This window comes from Chiloscyllium punctatum, chromosome 34 (genome assembly GCF_047496795.1).
Source record: "Chiloscyllium punctatum isolate Juve2018m chromosome 34, sChiPun1.3, whole genome shotgun sequence".
In the NCBI taxonomy this organism is placed as follows: Eukaryota; Metazoa; Chordata; class Chondrichthyes; order Orectolobiformes; family Hemiscylliidae; genus Chiloscyllium; species Chiloscyllium punctatum.
Window position 1 is genome coordinate 57,738,091 of NC_092772.1, and position 19,695 is coordinate 57,757,785.

General features: G+C 60.9%; 1 protein-coding gene across 1 annotated transcript in view; it reads left to right on the forward strand.

Annotated features, from left to right (window-relative positions):
- Positions 1-19,695, forward strand: part of LOC140458966 (hemicentin-1-like) — a 169,207-nt gene that overhangs the window by 50,886 nt on the left and 98,626 nt on the right. The window contains exons 10-15 of the mRNA XM_072553703.1: positions 6,216-6,359; positions 7,630-7,767; positions 9,451-9,635; positions 12,998-13,094; positions 15,655-15,798; positions 17,745-17,882. Coding sequence (XP_072409804.1) covers positions 6,216-6,359; positions 7,630-7,767; positions 9,451-9,635; positions 12,998-13,094; positions 15,655-15,798; positions 17,745-17,882 — 846 coding nt within the window. The remainder of the gene's footprint in view (positions 1-6,215; positions 6,360-7,629; positions 7,768-9,450; positions 9,636-12,997; positions 13,095-15,654; positions 15,799-17,744; positions 17,883-19,695) is intronic.

Below are 19,695 nucleotides of genomic sequence, written 5' to 3' on the forward strand. Positions count from 1 at the left end.
CCCTGTAATCTGCATTCAAATCCCACCTTCCAAAGTGAATCACTTCCCACTTTTCCACGTCTCAGCCCAGTTCTGTGTCCTGTCAGTGTCCCGTTGGAACCTACAACAGCTCTCCACACTATCCACAACTCCCCCAACCTTCGTGTCATCGGCAAACTTACTAACCCCCCCCCTTCCACTTCCTTATCCAAGTCATTTATAAACAGCACAAAGAGCAGAGGTCCCAGAACAGATCCCTGTGGAATCCCACTGGTCACCGAGCCCCAGGCTGAATACTTGCCATCTCCCACCACCCTCTGTCTTCTCTGGGCCAGCCAATCCTCTATCCAGACAGACAGATTTCCCTGGATCCCATACCTCCTTACTTTCTGAATCAGCCTACCCTGGGGAACCTTCCCGAACACCTCGCTGAAATCCATATACACCACATCCACTGCTCTACCCTCATCACTGTGTTTTGTCACATCCCTGGACACTATGGGACAATTTCCCATGGCCAATTCACCCTCACCTGCACATCCCTGGGCACTATGGGACAATTTCCCATGGCCAACCCACCCTAACCTGCACATCCCTGGACACTATGGGACAATTTCCCATGGCCAATCCGACCCTAACCTGCACATCTTTGGACTGTGGGGGTAAACCGGAGCACCCGGAGGAAACCCACGCAGACACGGGGAGAATGTGCAAACTCCACACAGACAGACACCCGAGGGTGGGATCAACCCCGGTCCCTGGTGTTGGGAGGTAGCAGTGCTAACCACTGAGCCACTGTGTATCCCGAAGTGAGGGCACAGCAATCTCTTCCCTCGCTTCCTGTAGTATCCGCTGGTATATCCCATCTGACCCAGGTGATTTATCTATCCATCTGGTTTTCCCAATTTCCAGCTCATCCTCCATCCTAACACCAACCTTTAATCCCATATCAGCCTGTTCCCCGCTGTCCTCACAAACCACACGGTCCCTCTCAGTCGTGAATACTGAGGTAAAGTTTTCATTAAGGGGCCTCCCGTCCCTCCTCTGACTCCAGACACAAGTTCCCTCCATTATCCCTGACCGGTCCTGCCCTCAGTCTGGCCACTCACTTGTTCCTCACAGTATGCCTTGGGGTTTTCCTTTCATCCTACCCGCTAAATGCCCCCTCTCCACTCTCCTCAGTCCAGTCTTCAGTTCCTTCCTGGCTAGCCTTGTAACCCTCTCCAGCTCTGTCTGATCGTTGCCTGGTCAACCTTCAGTCAGCTTCCATCTTCCTCTTGACCAGATGTACCACATCCCTTGTCCCCAAGGTTCCTTCACTTGCCTCAGTGGGACGAACCTGTCCAACGCTCACAGCAAGATCTCCCTAAAGAGCCTCCACATTTCTCCCGGGGAATTCCCTGAGAATATCTGTTGCCAGTCTCGGTGGCCCAGTTCCTGCCGAAGAGCATTGTAATCCCCCCTCCCCCAATCCCACACCGTCTGCTCCTATCTCTCCCCATGAGTACGGTAACGGTCAGGGAGTTGGGCTCACCATCACCGAGATGTTCTCCCACCGAGAGATCTGACACCTGACCTGCTTCGTTGCCAAGCACCGAATCCAAGATGGCGTCCACTCTGGTCGGCCTCTCTCCAGAATGAGTCAGGAATCCCTTCCTGGACACACCAGACAAACACAGCTCCTTCCAAACTATTCCCACTGAGGACGTTCCAGTCAATATCAGGGGAGATTGAAGTCACCCATTACAACAACAACCCTGTCACTTCCACACCTTTTCCAAAATCTGGGAAGCCAAGGTGGCAACGCAGAGGGAACGGGATCAACGGGTGATGGAGCAGAGGGGATCGATCAGGGACTGATCCCTCTCCAAGGAACATCAGGAGCAGCTGGATTCCGGGATCGGGGAGGGTGGGGTGGAATCCCACACTCTCAGACACTGGCTTCAGGAGAGACAGGGATGGGGGGGGGAAACGATGGTGACGATGCTGGTGGGAGTGACGGGGGAGGGGGGTGACGGGGAATGGGTGTGACGGGAGGGGGGGTGACAGAGGGAGGGAATGATGGGGAGGGGGTGACGGTGGTTGGGGGTGACTGGGGAGGGGGGGGACGTGGGAGAGGGTGATGGGGGAGAGTTGAAGTAGTGAGGGGCTGACAGGGGAGAGGGTGACAGGGGAGAGGTTGAAGGGTGGGGTGACAGGGGAGGGGGGTGACGGATTGACGGGGGTGGGGGATACGGGGCGACGACGGAAGGGGGTGACAGGGGGAGGGGGCGACGGGGGGGGCGACAGAGGCTGGGGGTGATGTGGATGGTTAAGGGGACGATGGGGAGGGGGGTGAAGGGGGAAGAGGTGGGGTGATGGGTGAGGGGTGAGGGGGTGACGGTGGAGGGGGGGGTACGGGGGAGAGGGGGTGATGGGGGAGAGGGGGTGACGGGGGAGAGGGGGTGACGGGGGGAGAGGGGGAGGGTGGAGGGGGTGACGGGGAGAGAGGGGGAGGGTGGAGGGGGTGACGGAGGAGGGGATGATGGGGGAAGGTGGGTGACGTGGAAGGGGGGTGACGGGAGAAGGGGGGTGATAGGGGAAGGGGGTGACTGGGGGAGGGTGTGAAGGGGAGGGGGTGACAGGGTGAGAGTGATGGGGGTGGGGGTGACGTGGGGAGGGGCGTGACGGGGGAGGAAGGTGACTGGGGAGGGGATGACGGGGGAGGGGATGACGGGGGAGGGGGGTGGTGGAGGGAGGGGGATGACGGGAGGAGGGGGTGACGGGGGAGGGGGTGACGGGGGAGGGGGTGACGGGGGGAGAGGGGATGTCGGGGGAAGGGGGTTGGGGTGACGGGGGAGGGATGTGACGGGGGGAGAAGGGATGTCGGGGGAAGGGGGTGGGGGTGCCGGGGGGGAGAGGGGATGTCGGGGGAAGGGGGTTGGGGTGACGGGGGAGGGGTGTGACGGAGGGAGAGGGGGTGACGGGGGGAGATGGTGCCCTGGGGGGTACGGGCGTTCTGATTGGACCTCCTGTGACTGAGGGATCCTGGGATACAGCAGACGGGTGACGGGGTATTCGAGACGAGCTGCTCTCTCGGGGTTTCCTTGTCCCTTGGTATTTGCCCCTCTCAGGGTCACCCTGACCCCCCCCAGGGGCAGGGTGGGGGCGGAGCTGTGTAACGTCTCTGACCTTTGCCCTCTCTCCCTCGGACAGGTTAAAGTTCACGATCTGAGTGACTGGGGAGTGTACACGTGTCTCGCGGAAAACCGACTCGGACAGGTCAGGAGGTCAACCCAGGTCAGACAGGGAGGTAAGGAGGACCACCAAAACAACAACAACTGACACTGTCTTCACTGCTCTAGCACCGAGCTCCCAGTCAGGGGGGGGCCAAACATTCACAGCCAATCAACAACCCTCCGACAGTGCCCACTCCCTCAGCACTGACCCTCCGACAGTGCCTCCCTCCCTCAGTCCTGTCCCTGTGACAGTGCGTCCCTCCCTCAGTCCTGTCCCTGTGACAGTGCCTCCCTCCCTCAGTCCTGTCCCTGTGACAGTGCGGCCCTCCCTCAGTCCTGACCCTGTGACAGTGCCTCCCTCCCTCAGTCCTGTCCCTGTGACAGTGCCTCCCTCCCTCAGTCCTGACCCTGTGACAGTGCGGCCCTTCCTCAGTCCTGACCCTGTGACAGTGCGGCCCTCCCTCAGTCCTGACCCTGTGACAGTGCGGCCCTCCCTCCCTCAGTCCTGTCCCTGTGACTGTGCCTCCCTCCCTCAGTCCTGACCCTGTGACAGTGCGGCCCTCCCTCAGTCCTGACCCTGTGACAGTGCGGCCCTCCCTCAGTCCTGTCCCTGTGACAGTGCCACCCTCCCTCAGTCCTGACCCTGTGACAGTGCCTCCCTCCCTCAGTCCTGTCCCTGTGACAGTGCCTCCCTCACTCAGTCCTGTCCCTGTGACAGTGCGGCCCTCCCTCCCTCAGTCCTGTCCCTGTGACAGTGCCTCCCTCCCTCAGTCCTGACCCTGTGACAGTGCGGCCCTCCCTCAGTCCTGACCCTGTGACAGTGCGGCCCTCCCTCAGTCCTGACCCTGTGACAGTGCCTCCCTCCCTCAGTCCTGACCCTGTGACAGTGCGGCCTCCCTCAGTCCTGACCCTGTGACTGTGCGGCCCTCCCTCAGTCCTGTCCCTGTGACAGTGCGGCCCTCCCTCAGTCCTGACCCTGTGACAGTGCGGCCCTCCCTCAGTCCTGACCCTGTGACAGTGCGGCCCTCCCTCAGTCCTGACCCTGTAACAGTGCCTCCCTCCCTCAGTCCTGACCCTGTGACAGTGCGGCCCTCCCTCAGTCCTGACCCTGTGACAGTGCGGCACTCCCTCAGTCCTGACCCTGTGACAGTGCGGCCCTCCCTCAGTCCTGACCCTGTGACTATGCGGCTCTCCCTCAGTCCTGTCCCTGTGACAGTGCCTCCCTCCCTCAGTCCTGACCCTGTGACAGTGCGGCCCTCCCTCCCTCAGTCCTGACCCTGTGACAGTGTGGCACTCCCTCAGTCCTGACCCTGTGACAGTGCGGCCCTCCCTCAGTCCTGTCCCTGTGACAGTGCCTCCCTCCCTCAGTCCTGACCCTGTGACAGTGCGGCCCTCCCTCAGTCCTGACCCTGTGACAGTGCGGCCCTCCCTCAGTCCTGTCCCTGTGACAGTGCGGCCCTCCCTCAGTCCTGTCCCTGTGACAGTGCGGCCCTCCCTCAGTCCTGACCCTGTGACAGTGCGGCCCTCCCTCAGTCCTGACCCTGTGACAGTGCGGCCCTCCCTCAGTCCTGTCCCTGTGACAGTGCGGCCCTCCCTCAGACCTGACCCTGTGACAGTGCGGCCCTCCCTCAGTCCTGACCCTGTGACAGTGCGGCCCTCCCTCAGTCCTGACCCTGTGACAGTGCCTCCCTCCCTCAGTCCTGACCCTGTGACAGTGCCTCCCTCCCTCAGTCCTGACCCTGTGACAGTGCGGCCCTCCCTCCCTCAGTCCTGTCCCTGTGACAGTGCCTCCCTCCCTCAGTCCTGATCCTGTGACAGTGCGGCCCTCCCTCAGTCCTGACCCTGTGACAGTGCGGCCCTCCCTCAGTCCTGACCCTGTGACAGTGCGGCCCTCCCTCAGTCCTGACCCTGTGACAGTGCGGCCCTCCCTCCCTCAGTCCTGTCCCTGTGACAGTGCCTCCCTTCCTCAGTCCTGTCCCTGTGACAGTGCCACCCTCCCTCAGTCCTGACCCTGTGACAGTGCCTCCCTCCCTCAGTCCTGTCCCTGTGACAGTGCCTCCCTCCCTCAGTCCTGTCCCTGTGACAGTGCCTCCCTCCCTCAGTCCTGACCCTGTGACAGTGCGGCCCTCCCTCAGTCCTGACCCTGTGACAGTGCCTCCCTCCCTCAGTCCTGACCCTGTGACAGTGCGGCCCTCCCTCAGTCCTGACCCTGTGACAGTGCGGCCCTCCCTCAGTCCTGTCCCTGTGACAGTGCGGCCCTCCCTCAGTCCTGTCCCTGTGACAGTGCGGCCCTCCCTCAGTCCTGACCCTGTGACAGTGCGGCCCTCCCTCCCTCAGTCCTGTCCCTGTGACAGTGCCTCCCTCCCTCAGTCCTGTCCCTGTGACAGTGCCTCCCTCACTCAGTCCTGTCCCTGTGACAGTGCGGCCCTCCCTCCCTCAGTCCTGTCCCTGTGACAGTGCCTCCCTCCCTCAGTCCTGACCCTGTGACAGTGCGGCCCTCCCTCAGTCCTGACCCTGTGACAGTGCGGCCCTCCCTCAGTCCTGACCCTGTGACAGTGCCTCCCTCCCTCAGTCCTGACCCTGTGACAGTGCCTCCCTCCCTCAGTCCTGTCCCTGTGACAGTGCGGCCCTCCCTCAGTCCTGTCCCTGTGACAGTGCGGCCCTCCCTCAGTCCTGTCCCTGTGACAGTGCGGCACTCCCTCAGTCCTGACCCTGTGACAGTGCGGCCCTCCCTCAGTCCTGTCCCTGTGACAGTGCGGCCATCCCTCAGTCCTGTCCCTGTGACAGTGCGGCCCTCCCTCAGTCCTGACCCTGTGACAGTGCGGCCCTCCCTCAGTGATGTTCACGAGGAGGTGATTTCTCTCTGTCCAGGGGTTTCGGTCTGTCCTGCCAAGTGTTCTCTGTGTTCAGGGGGAGTGATGGTTTCTCCCACTCACTGAGCACTGGGAGCTGCTCTCTCCGGGTGGGGACAGGGTGAACTCTCCAGTAAATATTCCTGTTCGTCCTTTTCTCCCCCAGCACCTGTGTCTGTTTCCAACGTCGATCATGTTCGGGAGTTTGATGAGGGGATGGATGGTGTTCTCAGGTGTACGGTGACAGGAATCCCTCAGCCCACAGTCACCTGGATCCGGGATTCGTGGGACGTGCTCCAGACTCTGAATGGTGAGTGATTCGGGAACGGTCAGCTCAGACCCTCACAGTCTGTAGCCTTCCACCAGGGGACCATGGGAACGCTGCTCCGAGTGTGGGTCTGACTGAGGGATACGGAGACTGGAACTGTGCACGGTGCTCCGAGTGTGGGTCTGACTGAGGGATACAGAGACTGGAACTGTGCACGGTGCTCCGAGTGTGGGTCTGACTGAGGGATACAGAGACTGGAACTGTGCACGGTGCTCCGAGTGTGGGTCTGACTGAGGGATACAGAGACTGGAACTGTGCACGGTGCTCCGAGTGTGGGTCTGACTGAGGGATACAGAGACTGGAACTGTGCACGGTGCTCCGAGTGTGGGTCTGACTGAGGGATACAGAGACTGGAACTGTGCACGGTGCTCCGAGTGTGGGTCTGACTGAGGGATACGGAGACTGGAACTGTGCACGGTGCTCCGAGTGTGGGTCTGACTGAGGGATACGGAGACTGGAACTGTGCACGGTGCTCCGAGTGTGGGTCTGACTGAGGGATACGGAGACTGGAACTGTGCACGGTGCTCCGAGTGTGGGTCTGACTGAGGGACACGGAGACTGGAACTGTGCACGGTGCTCCGAGTGTGGGTCTAACTGAGGGACACGGAGACTGGAACTGTGCACGGTGCTCCGAGTGTGGGTCTGACTGAGGGATACAGAGACTGGAACTGTGCACGGTGCTCCGAGTGTGGGTCTGACTGAGGGATACGGAGACTGGAACTGTGCACGGTGCTCCGAGTGTGGGTCTGACTGAGGGATACGGAGACTGGAACTGTGCACGGTGCTCCGAGTGTGGGTCTAACTGAGGGATACCGAGACTGGAACTGTGCACGGTGCTCCGAGTGTGGGTCTGACTGAGGGATACGGAGACTGGAACTGTGCACGGTGCTCCGAGTGTGGGTCTGACTGAGGGATACGGAGACTGGAACTGTGCACGGTGCTCCGAGTGTGGGTCTGACTGAGGGATACAGAGACTGGAACTGTGCACGGTGCTCCGAGTGTGGGTCTGACTGAGGGATACGGAGACTGGAACTGTGCACGGTGCTCCGAGTGTGGGTCTGACTGAGGGATACAGAGACTGGAACTGTGCACGGTGCTCCGAGTGTGGGTCTGACTGAGGGATACAGAGACTGGAACTGTGCACGGTGCTCCGAGTGTGGGTCTAACTGAGGGATACAGAGACTGGAACTGTGCAGGGTGCTCTGAGCATAAATATCTGACATCTCCAATATCCTGTCTCCCCCCTCCACAGGGCGTTTTCAGAAATTTCCAAATGGTTCCCTGGTCATCAGGAACATCACAATGTCAGACGCGGGAGTCTATCAGTGTGTCGGGAGGATTATGGAGAGGAATGAGGAGAAATCACTCAATACCAGAGTCAATGTCAATTGTAAGATTTTTATCGTTTCCAGGCACAGGGTCAGTGTTGAGGGAGTGGGCACTGTCGGAGGGTCAGTGCTGAGGGAGTGGGCACTGTCGGACGGTCAGTGCTGAGGGAGTGGGCACTGTCGGAGGGTCAGTGCTGAGGGAGTGGGCACTGTCGGAGGGTCAGTGCTGAGGGAGGGGGCACTGTCGGAGGGTCAGTGCTGAGGGAGTGGACACTGTCGGAGGGTCAGTGCTGAGGGAGTGGGCACTGTCTGAGGGTCAGTGCTGAGGGAGTGGACACTGTCGGAGGGTCAGTGCTGAGGGAGTGGGCACTGTCGGAGGGTCAGTGCTGAGGGAGTGGACACTGTCGGAGGGTCGGTGCTGACGGAGTGGGCACTGTCGGAGGGTCAGTGTTGAGGGAGTGGGCACTGTCGGAGGGTCAGTGCTGAGGGAGTGGGCACTGTCAGAGGGTCAGTGCTGAGGGAGTGTGCACTGTCTGAGCGTCAGTGCTGAGGGAGTACTACACTGTCGGAGGGTCAGTGCTGAGGGAGTGGGCCCTGTCGGAGGGTCAGTGCTGAGGGAGTGGGCACTGTCGGAGGGTTTGTGCTGAGGGAGTGGGCACTGTCGGAGGGTCAGTGCTGAGGGAGTGGGCCCTGTCGGAGGGTCAGTGCTGAGGGAGTGGGCACTGTCGGAGGGTCAGTGCTGAGGGAGTGGGCCCTGTCGGAGGGTCAGTGCTGAGGGAGTGGGCACTGTCGGAGGGTCAGTGCTGAGGGAACGCCGCAATGTTGGAGGGTCAGTGCTGAGGGAGCTCCGCACTGTTGGAGGGTCAGTGCTGGGGGAGTGGGCACTGTCGGAGGGTCAGTGCTGAGGGAGTGGGCACTGTCGGAGGGTCAGTGCTTAGGGAGTGGGCACTGTCAGAGGGTCAGTGCTGAGGGAGTGGGCACTGTCAGAGGGTCAGTGCTGAGGGAGTGGGCCCTGTCGGAGGGTCAGTGCTGAGGGAGTGGGCACTGTCGGAGGGTCAGTGCTGAGGGAGTGGGCACTGTCGGAGGGTCAGTGCTGAGGGAACGCCGCAATGTTGGAGGGTCAGTGCTGAGGGAGCTCCGCACTGTTGGAGGGTCAGTGCTGGGGGAGTGGGCACTGTCGGAGGGTCAGTGCTGAGGGAGTGGGCACTGTCGGAGGGTCAGTGCTTAGGGAGTGGGCACTGTCAGAGGGTCAGTGCTGAGGGAGTGGGCACTGTCGGAGGGTCAGTGCTGAGGGAGTGGGCCCTGTCGGAGGGTCAGTGCTGAGGGAGTGGGCACTGTCGGAGGGTCAGTGCTGAGGGAGTGGGCACTGTCGGAGGGTCAGTGCTGAGGGAGTGGGCCCTGTCGGAGGGTCAGTGCTGAGGGAGTGGGCCCTGTCGGAGGGTCAGTGCTGAGGGAAGTGGGCACTGTCGGAGGGTCAGTGCTGAGGGAGTGGGCCCTGTCGGAGGGTCAGTGCTGAGGGAGTGGGCCCTGTCGGAGGGTCAGTGCTGAGGGAGTGGGCCCTGTCGGAGGGTCAGTGCTGAGGGAGTGGGCCCTGTTGGAGGGTCCTGTCTTGGTGCTGTGTTCCCTCCGATCCCCTGGGAGGGTGTGTTGTGACCCTGCTCTCTCTCCCAGTGTAGACTGGGGCCCTTTCCCCACTCTGTCCGTCCTCTCTCTCTCCCTCAGTGTCTCCCCTTCCTGTCTTTCAGATTCTCCCAAACTGTTCCAGCTCCCCCCTGAGGAAGTCTACACCTGGCTGGAGAATCCCATCAACATCTCCTGTTCCGTCCACTCTGTTCCCCCAGCGACAATAACCTGGATACACCATGGTCAAAATCTTCCCGACATCTCCACAAGCGTCTCTGGAGAATCCAGCGTTAGCAGCACCATTGAGGTGGGTCCGAGGGGAACATGGAACAGTCCAGCACCGTGCAGGCCCTTCGGCCCTCGATGTTGTGCCAGCCTTTCATCCTCCTCTATGATCAGACTAACCTCCATCCCCTTCATTGTAATGTCATCCATGGGCCTATCCAAGAGTCCCTTAAATGTCCCTAATGTCTCTGACTCTACTCCCCCCGCTGACAGTGTATCCCACCCACCCCCCCCACTCTCTGTGTAAAGACCCTCCCTCTGACATCACCCCGAAACCTTCCTCCAATCACCTTAACATTCTGTCCCCCCCCCCCGGTGATAGACATTCCCACCCTGGGGAAAGGTCTCTGGTTATCCACTCTGTCTCTGTCTCTCATCATCTTGTAGACCTCGATCAAGTCCCCTCTCACCCTCCTTCACCCCAGTGGGAAAAGCCCTCGCTCCCTCCACCTTTCCCCATCAGACACACCCTCCAATCCAGGCAGCATCCTGGGAAATCCCCTCTGCACCCTCTCGAAACCTTCCACATCCTTCCCAGAATGAGGTGACCAGAACTGGACACAATATTCCAAGTGGGGTCTAACCAGGGCTGTATCGAGCTGCAGCAGAACCTCGCGGCTCTTCAACTCAATCCCCCGCTAATGAAAGCCAACACACCGTCCGCCTTCTGAACAACCCCATCCACTTGGGGGGCAACCTTGAGGGATCTATGGACATGGACCCCAAGATCCCTCTGTTCCTCCACCCTGCCAAGAATCCTGCCTTTATCCCTGTAATCTGCATTCAAATCCCACCTTCCAAAGTGAATCACTTCCCACTTTTCCACGTCTCAGCCCAGTTCTGTGTCCTGTCAGTGTCCCGTTGGAACCTACAACAGCTCTCCACACTATCCACAACTCCCCCAACCTTCGTGTCATCGGCAAACTTACTAACCCCCCCCCTTCCACTTCCTTATCCAAGTCATTTATAAACAGCACAAAGAGCAGAGGTCCCAGAACAGATCCCTGTGGAATCCCACTGGTCACCGAGCCCCAGGCTGAATACTTGCCATCTCCCACCACCCTCTGTCTTCTCTGGGCCAGCCAATCCTCTATCCAGACAGACAGATTTCCCTGGATCTCATACCTCCTTACTTTCTGAATCAGCCTACCCTGGGGAACCTTCCCGAACACCTCGCTGAAATCCATATACACCACATCCACTGCTCTACCCTCATCACTGTGTTTTGTCACATCCCGGGACACTATGGGACAATTTCCCATGGCCAATCCACCCTAACCTGCACATCCCTGGGCACTATGGGACAATTTCCCATGGCCAATCCACCCTAACCTGCACATCCCTGGGCACTATGGGACAATTTCCCATGGCCAATCCACCCTAACCTGCACATCCCTGGGCACTATGGGACAATTTCCCATGGCCAATCCACCCTAACCTGCACATCCCTGGGCACTATGGGACAATTTCCCATGGCCAATCCACCCTAACCTGCACATCCCTGGGCACTATGGGACAATTTCCCATGGCCAATCCACCCTAACCTGCACATCCCTGGGCACTATGGGACAATTTCCCATGGCCAATCCACCCTAACCTGCACATCCCTGGACACAATGGGACAATTTCCCATGGCCAATCCACCCTAACCTACACATCCCTGGACACTATCGGACAATTTCCCATGGCCAATCCGACCCTAACCTGCACATCTTTGGACTGTGGGAGGAAACCGGAGCACCCGGAGGAAACCCACGCAGACACGGGGAGAATGTGCAAACTCCACACAGACAGACACCCGAGGGTGGGATCGAACCCGGGTCCCTGGTGTTGGGAGGTAGCAGTGCTAACCACTGAGCCACTGTGTATCCCGAAGTGAGGGCACAGCAATCTCTTCCCTCGCTTCCTGTAGTATCCGCTGGTATATCCCATCTGACCCAGGGGATTTATCTATCCATCTGGTTTTCCCAATTTCCAGCTCATCCTCCATCCTAACACCAACCTTTAATCCCATATCAGCCTGTTCCCCGCTGTCCTCACAAACCACACGGTCCCTCTCAGTCGTGAATACTGAGGTAAAGTTTTCATTAAGGGGCCTCCCGTCCCTCCTCTGACTCCAGACACAAGTTCCCTCCATTATCCCTGACCGGTCCTGCCCTCAGTCTGGCCACTCACTTGTTCCTCACAGTATGCCTTGGGGTTTTCCTTTCATCCTACCCGCTAAATGCCCCCTCTCCACTCTCCTCAGTCCAGTCTTCAGTTCCTTCCTGGCTAGCCTTGTAACCCTCTCCAGCTCTGTCTGATCGTTGCCTGGTCAACCTTCAGTCAGCTTCCATCTTCCTCTTGACCAGATGTACCACATCCCTTGTCCCCAAGGTTCCCTCACTTGCCTCAGTGGGACGAACCTGTCCAACGCTCACAGCAAGATCTCCCTAAAGAGCCTCCACATTTCTCCCGGGGAATTCCCTGAGAATATCTGTTGCCAGTCTCGGTGACAGCGGAGAGGTTGAAGGGTGGGGTGACAGGGGAGGGGGGTGACGGATTGACGGGGGTGGGGGATACGGGGCGACGGCGGAAGGGGGTGACAGGGGGAGGGGGCGACGGGGGGGGCGACAGAGGCTGGGGGTGATATGGAGGGGGGTAACGGGGACGGTTAAGGGGACGATGGGGACGGGGCGATGGGGAGGGGGGTGAAGGGGAAGGGGCGTGACGGGGGAAGAGGTGGGGTGATGGGTGAGGGGTGAGGGGGTGACGGTGATGGGGGAGAGGGGGTGACGGGGGAGAGGGGGGTGACGGGGAGAGAGGGGGAGGGTGGAGGGGGTGACGGAGGAGGGGATGATGGGGGAAGGTGGGTGACGTGGAAGGGGGGTGACGGGAGAAGGGGGGTGATAGGGGAAGGGGGTGACTGGGGGAGGGTGTGAAGGGGAGGGGGTGACAGGGTGAGAGTGATGGGGGTGGGGGTGACGTGGGGAGGGGCGTGACGGGGGAGGAAGGTGACGGGGGAGGGGATGACGGGGGAGGGGGGTGGTGGAGGGAGGGGGGATGACGGGAGGAGGGGGTGATGGGGGAGGGGGTGACGGGGGAGGGGGTGACGGGGGGAGAAGGGATGTCGGGGGAAGGGAGTGGGGGTGACGGGGGGGAGAGGGGGGTGACGGGGGGAGATGGTGCCCTGGGGGGTACGGGGGTTCTGATTGGACCTCCTGTGACTGAGGGATCCTGGGATACAGCAGACGGGTGACGGGGTATTCGAGACGAGCTGCTCTCTCGGGGTTTCCTTGTCCCTTGGTATTTGCCCCTCTCAGGGTCACCCCGACCCCCCCCAGGGGCAGGGTGGGGGCGGAGCTGTGTAACGTCTCTGACCTTTGCCCACTCTCCCTCGGACAGGTTAAAGTTCACGATCTGAGTGACTGGGGAGTGTACACGTGTCTCGCGGAAAACCGACTCGGACAGGTCAGGAGGTCAACCCAGGTCAGACAGGGAGGTAAGGAGGACCACCAAAACAACAACAACTGACACTGTCTTCACTGCTCTAGCACCGAGCTCCCAGTCAGGGGGGGCCAAACATTCACAGCCAATCAACAACCCTCCGACAGTGCCCACTCCCTCAGCACTGACCCTCCGACAGTGCCTCCCTCCCTCAGTCCTGTCCCTGTGACAGTGCCTCCCTCCCTCAGTCCTGACCCTGTGACAGTGCGGCCCTTCCTCAGTCCTGACCCTGTGACACTGCGGCCCTTCCTCAGTCCTGACCCTGTGACAGTGCGGCCCTCCCTCAGTCCTGTCCCTGTGACAGTGCGGCCCTCCCTCAGTCCTGACCCTGTGACAGTGCCTCCCTCCCTCAGTCCTGACCCTGTGACAGTGCCTCCCTCCCTCAGTCCTGACCCTGTGACAGTGCCTCCCTCCCTCAGTCCTGTCCCTGTGACAGTGCCACCCTCCCTCAGTCCTGACCCTGTGACAGTGCGGCCCTCCCTCAGTCCTGACCCTGTGACAGTGCGGCCCACCCTCAGTCCTGACCCTGTGACAGTGCGGCCCTCCCTCAGTCCTGACCCTGTGACAGTGCGGCCCTCCCTCAGTCCTGTCCCTGTGACAGTGCGGCCCTCCCTCAGTCCTGACCCTGTGACAGTGCGGCCCTCCCTCCCTCAGTCCTGACCCTGTGACAGTGCCTCCCTCCCTCAGTCCTGACCCTGTGACAGTGCCTCCCTCCCTCAGTCCTGACCCTGTGACAGTGCCACCCTCCCTCAGTCCTGACCCTGTGACAGTGCCTCCCTCCCTCAGTCCTGACCCTGTGACAGTGCGGCCCTCGCTCAGTCCTGACCCTGTGACAGTGCGGCCCACCCTCAGTCCTGACCCTGTGACAGTGCGGCCCTCCCTCAGTCCTGTCCCTGTGACAGTGCGGCCCTCCCTCCCTCAGTCCTGACCCTGTGACAGTGCCTCCCTCCCTCAGTCCTGTCCCTGTGACAGTGCCTCCCTCCCTCAGTCCTGACCCTGTGACAGTGCGGCCCTCCCTCAGTCCTGAGCCTGTGACAGTGCGGCCCTCCCTCAGTCCTGACCCTGTGACAGTGCGGCCCTCCCTCAGTCCTGACCCTGTGACAGTGCCTCCCTCCCTCAGTCCTGACCCTGTGACAGTGCGGCCCTCCCTCAGTCCTGACCCTGTGACAGTGCGGCCCTCCCTCAGTCCTGTCCCTGTGACAGTGCGGCCCTCCCTCAGTCCTGACCCTGTGACAGTGCGGCCCTCCCTCAGTCCTGACCCTGTGACAGTGCGGCCCTCCCTCAGTCCTGTCCCTGTGACAGTGCGGCCCTCCCTCAGTCCTGACCCTGTGACAGTGCGGCCCTCCCTCAGTCCTGACCCTGTGACAGTGCCTCCCTCCCTCAGTCCTGTCCCTGTGACAGTGCCTCCCTCCCTCAGTCCTGACCCTGTGACAGTGCGGCACTCCCTCAGTCCTGACCCTGTGACAGTGCGGCCCTTCCTCAGTCCTGTCCCTGTGACAGTGCGGCCCTCCCTCAGTCCTGTCCCTGTGACAGTGCGGCCCTCCCTCAGTCCTGTCCCTGTGACAGTGCCTCCCTCCCTCAGTCCTGTCCCTGTGACAGTGCGGCCCTCCCTCAGTCCTGACCCTGTGACAGTGCCTCCCTCCCTCAGTCCTGACCCTGTGACAGTGCGGCCCTCCCTCAGTCCTGACCCTGTGACAGTGCGGCCCTCCCTCAGTCCTGACCCTGTGACAGTGCGGCCCTCCCTCAGTCCTGACCCTGTGACAGTGCGGCCCTCCCTCAGTCCTGTCCCTGTGACAGTGCGGCCCTCCCTCAGTCCTGTCCCTGTGACAGTGCCTCCCTCCCTCAGTCCTGACCCTGTGACAGTGCGGCCCTCCCTCAGTCCTGACCCTGTGACAGTGCGGCCCTCCCTCAGTCCTGACCCTGTGACAGTGCCTCCCTCCCTCAGTCCTGACCCTGTGACAGTGCGGCCCTTCCTCAGTCCTGATCCTGTGACAGTGCCTCCCTCCCTCAGTCCTGACCCTGTGACAGTGCGGCAGTCCCTCAGTCCTGTCCCTGTGACAGTGCGGCCCTCCCTGAGTCCTGACCCTGTGACAGTGCGGCCCTCCCTCAGTCCTGTCCCTGTGACAGTGCGGCCCTCCCTCAGTCCTGTCCCTGTGACAGTGCGGCCCTCCCTCAGTCCTGTCCCTGTGACAGTGCGGCCCTCCCTCAGTGTGACCCTGTGACAGTGCGGCCCTCCCTCAGTCCTGTCCCTGTGACAGTGCCTCCCTCCCTCAGTCCTGTCCCTGTGACAGTGCGGCCCTCCCTCAGTCCTGACCCTGTGACAGTGCGGCCCTCCCTCAGTCCTGTCCCTGTGACAGTGCGGCCCTCCCTCAGTGATGTTCACGAGGAGGTGATTTCTCTCTGTCCAGGGGTTTTGGTCTGTCCTGCCAAGTGTTCTCTGTGTTCAGGGGGAGTGATGGTTTCTCCCACTCACTGAGCACTGGGAGCTGCTCTCTCCGGGTGGGGACAGGGTGAACTCTCCAGTAAATATTCCTGTTCGTCCTTTTCTCCCCCAGCACCTGTGTCTGTTTCCAACATCGATCCTGTTCGGGAGTTTGATGAGGGGATGGATGGTGTTCTCAGGTGTACGGTGACAGGAATCCCTCAGCCCACAGTCACCTGGATCCGGGATTCGTGGGACGTGCTCCAGACTCGGAATGGTGAGTGATTCGGGAACGGTCAGCTCAGACCCTCACAGTCTGTAGCCTTCCACCAGGGGACCATGGGAACGCTGCTCCGAGTGTGGGTCTGACTGAGGGATACGGAGACAGGAACTGTGCACGGTGCTCCGAGTGTGGGTCTGACTCAGGGATACGGAGACAGGAACTGGGCACAGTGCTCCGAGTGTGGGTCTAACTGAGGGATACGGAGACTGGAACTGTGCACGGTGCTCCGAGTGTGGGTCTGACTGAGGGATACAGAGACTGGAACTGTGCACGGTGCTCTGAGAGTGTGTCTGACTGAGGGATACGGAGACTGGAACTGTGCACGGTGCTCCGAGTGTGGGTCTGACTGAGGGATACGGAGACTGGAACTGTGCACGGTGCTCCGAGTGTGGGTCTGACTGAGGGATACGGAGACTGGAACTGTGCACGGTGCTCCGAGTGTGGGTCTGACTGAGGGATACGGAGACTGGAACTGTGCACGGTGCTCCGAGTGTGGGTCTGACTGAGGGATACAGAGACTGGAACTGTGCACGGTGCTCCGAGTGTGGGTCTGACTGAGGGATACGGAGACAGGAACTGTGCACGGTGCTCCGAGTGTGGGTCTGACTGAGGGATACAGAGACTGGAACTGTGCACGGTGCTCCGAGTGTGGGTCTGACTGAGGGATACAGAGACTGGAACTGTGCACGGTGCTCCGAGTGTGGGTCTGACTGAGGGATACAGAGACTGGAACTGTGCACGGTGCTCCGAGTGTGGGTCTGACTGAGGGATACGGAGACTGGAACTGTGCACGGTGCTCCGAGTGTGGGTCTGACTGAGGGATACAGAGACTGGAACTGTGCACGGTGCTCCGAGTGTGGGTCTGACTGAGGGATACGGAGACAGGAACTGTGCACGGTGCTCCGAGTGTGGGTCTGACTGAGGGATACGGAGACAGGAACTGTGCACGGTGCTCCGAGTGTGGGTCTGACTGAGGGATACGGAGACTGGAACTGTGCACGGTGCTCCGAGTGTGGGTCTGACTGAGGGATACGGAGACAGGAACTGTGCACGGTGCTCCGAGTGTGGGTCTGACTGAGGGATACAGAGACTGGAACTGTGCACGGTGCTCCGAGTGTGGGTCTGGCTGAGGGATACAGAGACTGGAACTGTGCAGGGTGCTCCGAGTGTGGGTCTGGCTGAGGGATACGGAGACTGGAACTGTGCACGGTGCTCCGAGTGTGGGTCTGACTGAGGGATACGGAGACTGGAACTGTGCACGGTGCTCCGAGTGTGGGTCTGACTGAGGGATACAGAGACTGGAACTGTGCACAGTGCTCCGACTGTGGGTCTAACTGAGGGATACAGAGACTGGAACTGTGCACGGTGCTCCGAGTGTGGGTCTAACTGAGGGATACGGAGACTGGAACTGTGCACGGTGCTCCGAGTGTGGGTCTGACTGAGGGACACAGAGACTGGAACTGTGCACAGTGCTCCGAGTGTGGGTCTGACTGAGGGATACAGAGACTGGAACTGTGCACGGTGCTCCGAGTGTGGGTCTAACTGAGGGATACAGAGACTGGAACTGTGCACGGTGCTCCGAGTGTGGGTCTGACTGAGGGATACAGAGACTGGAACTGTGCACGGTGCTCCGAGTGTGGGTCTGACTGAGGGATACAGAGACTGGAACTGTGCACGGTGCTCCGAGTGTGGGTCTAACTGAGGGATACAGAGACTGGAACTGTGCACGGTGCTCCGAGTGTGGGTCTGACTGAGGGATACAGAGACTGGAACTGTGCAGGGTGCTCCGTGTGTGGGTCTAATTGAGGGATACAGAGACTGGAACTGTGCACGGTTCTCCGAGTGTGGGTCTGACTGAGGGATACAGAGACTGGAACTGTGCAGGGTGCTCTGAGCATAAATATCTGACATCTCCAATATCCTGTCTCCCCCCTCCACAGGGCGTTTTCAGAAATTTCCAAATGGTTCCCTGGTCATCAGGAACATCACAATGTCAGACGCGGGAGTCTATCAGTGTGTCGGGAGGATTATGGAGAGGAATGAGGAGAAATCACTCAATACCAGAGTCAATGTCAATTGTAAGATTTTTATCGTTTCCAGGCACAGGGTCAGTGTTGAGGGAGTGGGCACTGTCGGAGGGTCAGTGCTGAGGGAGTGGGCACTGTCGGAGGGTCAGTGCTGGGGGAGTGGGCACTGTCGGAGGGTCAGTGCTGAGGGAGTGGGCACTGTCGGAGGGTCAGTGCTGAGGGAGTGGGCCCTCTCTGAGGGTCAGTGCGGAGGGAGTGGGCGCTGTCGGAGGGTCAGTGCTGAGGGAGTGGGCACTGTCGGAGGGTCAGTGCTGAGGGAGTGGGCACTGTCGGAGGGTCAGTGCTGAGGGAGTGGGCACTGTCGGAGGGTCAGTGCTGAGGGAGTGGGCACTGTCGGAGGGTCAGTGCTGAGGGAGTGGGCACTGTCTGAGGGTCAGTGCTGAGGGAGTGGGCACTGTCAGAGGGTCAGTGCTGAGGGAGTGGGCACTGTCGGAGGGTCAGTGCTGAGGGAGTGTGCACTGTCTGAGGGTCAGTGCTGGGGGAGTACTGCACTGTCGGAGGGTCAGTGCTGGGGGAGTGGGCACTGTTGGAGGGTCAGTGCTGAGGGAGTGGGCACTGTCGGAGGGTCAGTGCTGAGGGAGCACCGCACTGTCGGAGGGTCAGTGCTGGGGGAGTGGGCACAGTCGGAGGGTCAGTGCTGAGGGAGTGGGCACTGTCGGAGGGTTTGTGCTGAGGGAGTGCCGCACTGTCGGAGGGTCAGTGCTGAGGGAGTGGGCCCTGTCGGAGGGTCAGTGCTGAGGGAGTGGGCACTGTCGGAGGGTCAGTGCTGAGGGAGTGGGCACTGTCGAAGGGTCAGTGCTGGGGGAGTGGGCACTGTCGGAGGGTCAGTGCTGAGGGAGCGCCGCACTGTCGGAGGGTCAGTGCTGAGGGAGCGCCGCACTGTCGGAGGGTCAGTGCTGAGGGAGCGCCGCACTGTCGGAGGGTCAGTGCTGAGGGAGTGGGCACTGTCGGAGGGTCAGTGCTGAGGGAGCACCGCACTGTTGGAGGGTCAGTGCTGGGGGAGTGGGCACTGTCGGAGGGTCAGTGCTGGGGGAGTGGGCACTGTCGGAGGGTCAGTGCTGAGGGAGTGGGCCCTGTCGGACGGTCAGTGCTGAGGGAGTGGGCACTGTCGGAGGGTCAGTGCTGAGGGAGTGGGCCCTGTTGGAGGGTCGGTGCTGAGGGAGTGGGCACTGTCGGAGGGTCAGTGCTGGGGGAGTGGGCACTGTCGGAGGGTCAGTGCTGAGGGAGTCGGCCCTGTCGGACGGTCAGTGCTGAGGGAGTGGGCACTGTCGGAGGGACAGTGCTGAGGGAGTGGGCACTGTCGGAGGGTCAGTGCTGAGGGAGTGGGCACTGTCGGAGGGTCAGTGCTGAGGGAGTGGGCCCTGTTGGAGGGTCAGTGCTGAGGGAGTGGGCACTGTCAGAGGGTCAGTGCTGAGGGAGTGGGCACTGTCAGAGGGTCAGTGCTGAGGGAGTGGGCACTGTCGGAGGGTCAGTGCTGAGGGAGTGGGCACTGTCGGAGGGTCAGTGCTGAGGGAGTGGGCCCTGTTGGAGGGTCGGTGCTGAGGGAGTGGGCACTGTCGGAGGGTCAGTGCTGAGGGAGTGGGCACTGTCGGAGGGTCAGTGCTGAGGGAGTACTGCACTGTCGGAGGGTCAGTGCTGAGGGAGCACCGCACTGTCGGAGGGTCAGTGCTGAGGGAGTGGGCACTGTCGGAGGGTCAGTGCTGAGGGAGTGGGAACTGTCGGAGGGTCAGTGCTGAGGGAGTGGGCACTGTCGGTGGGTCAGTGGTGAGGGAGTGGGCACTGTCAGAGGGTCAGTGCTGAGGGA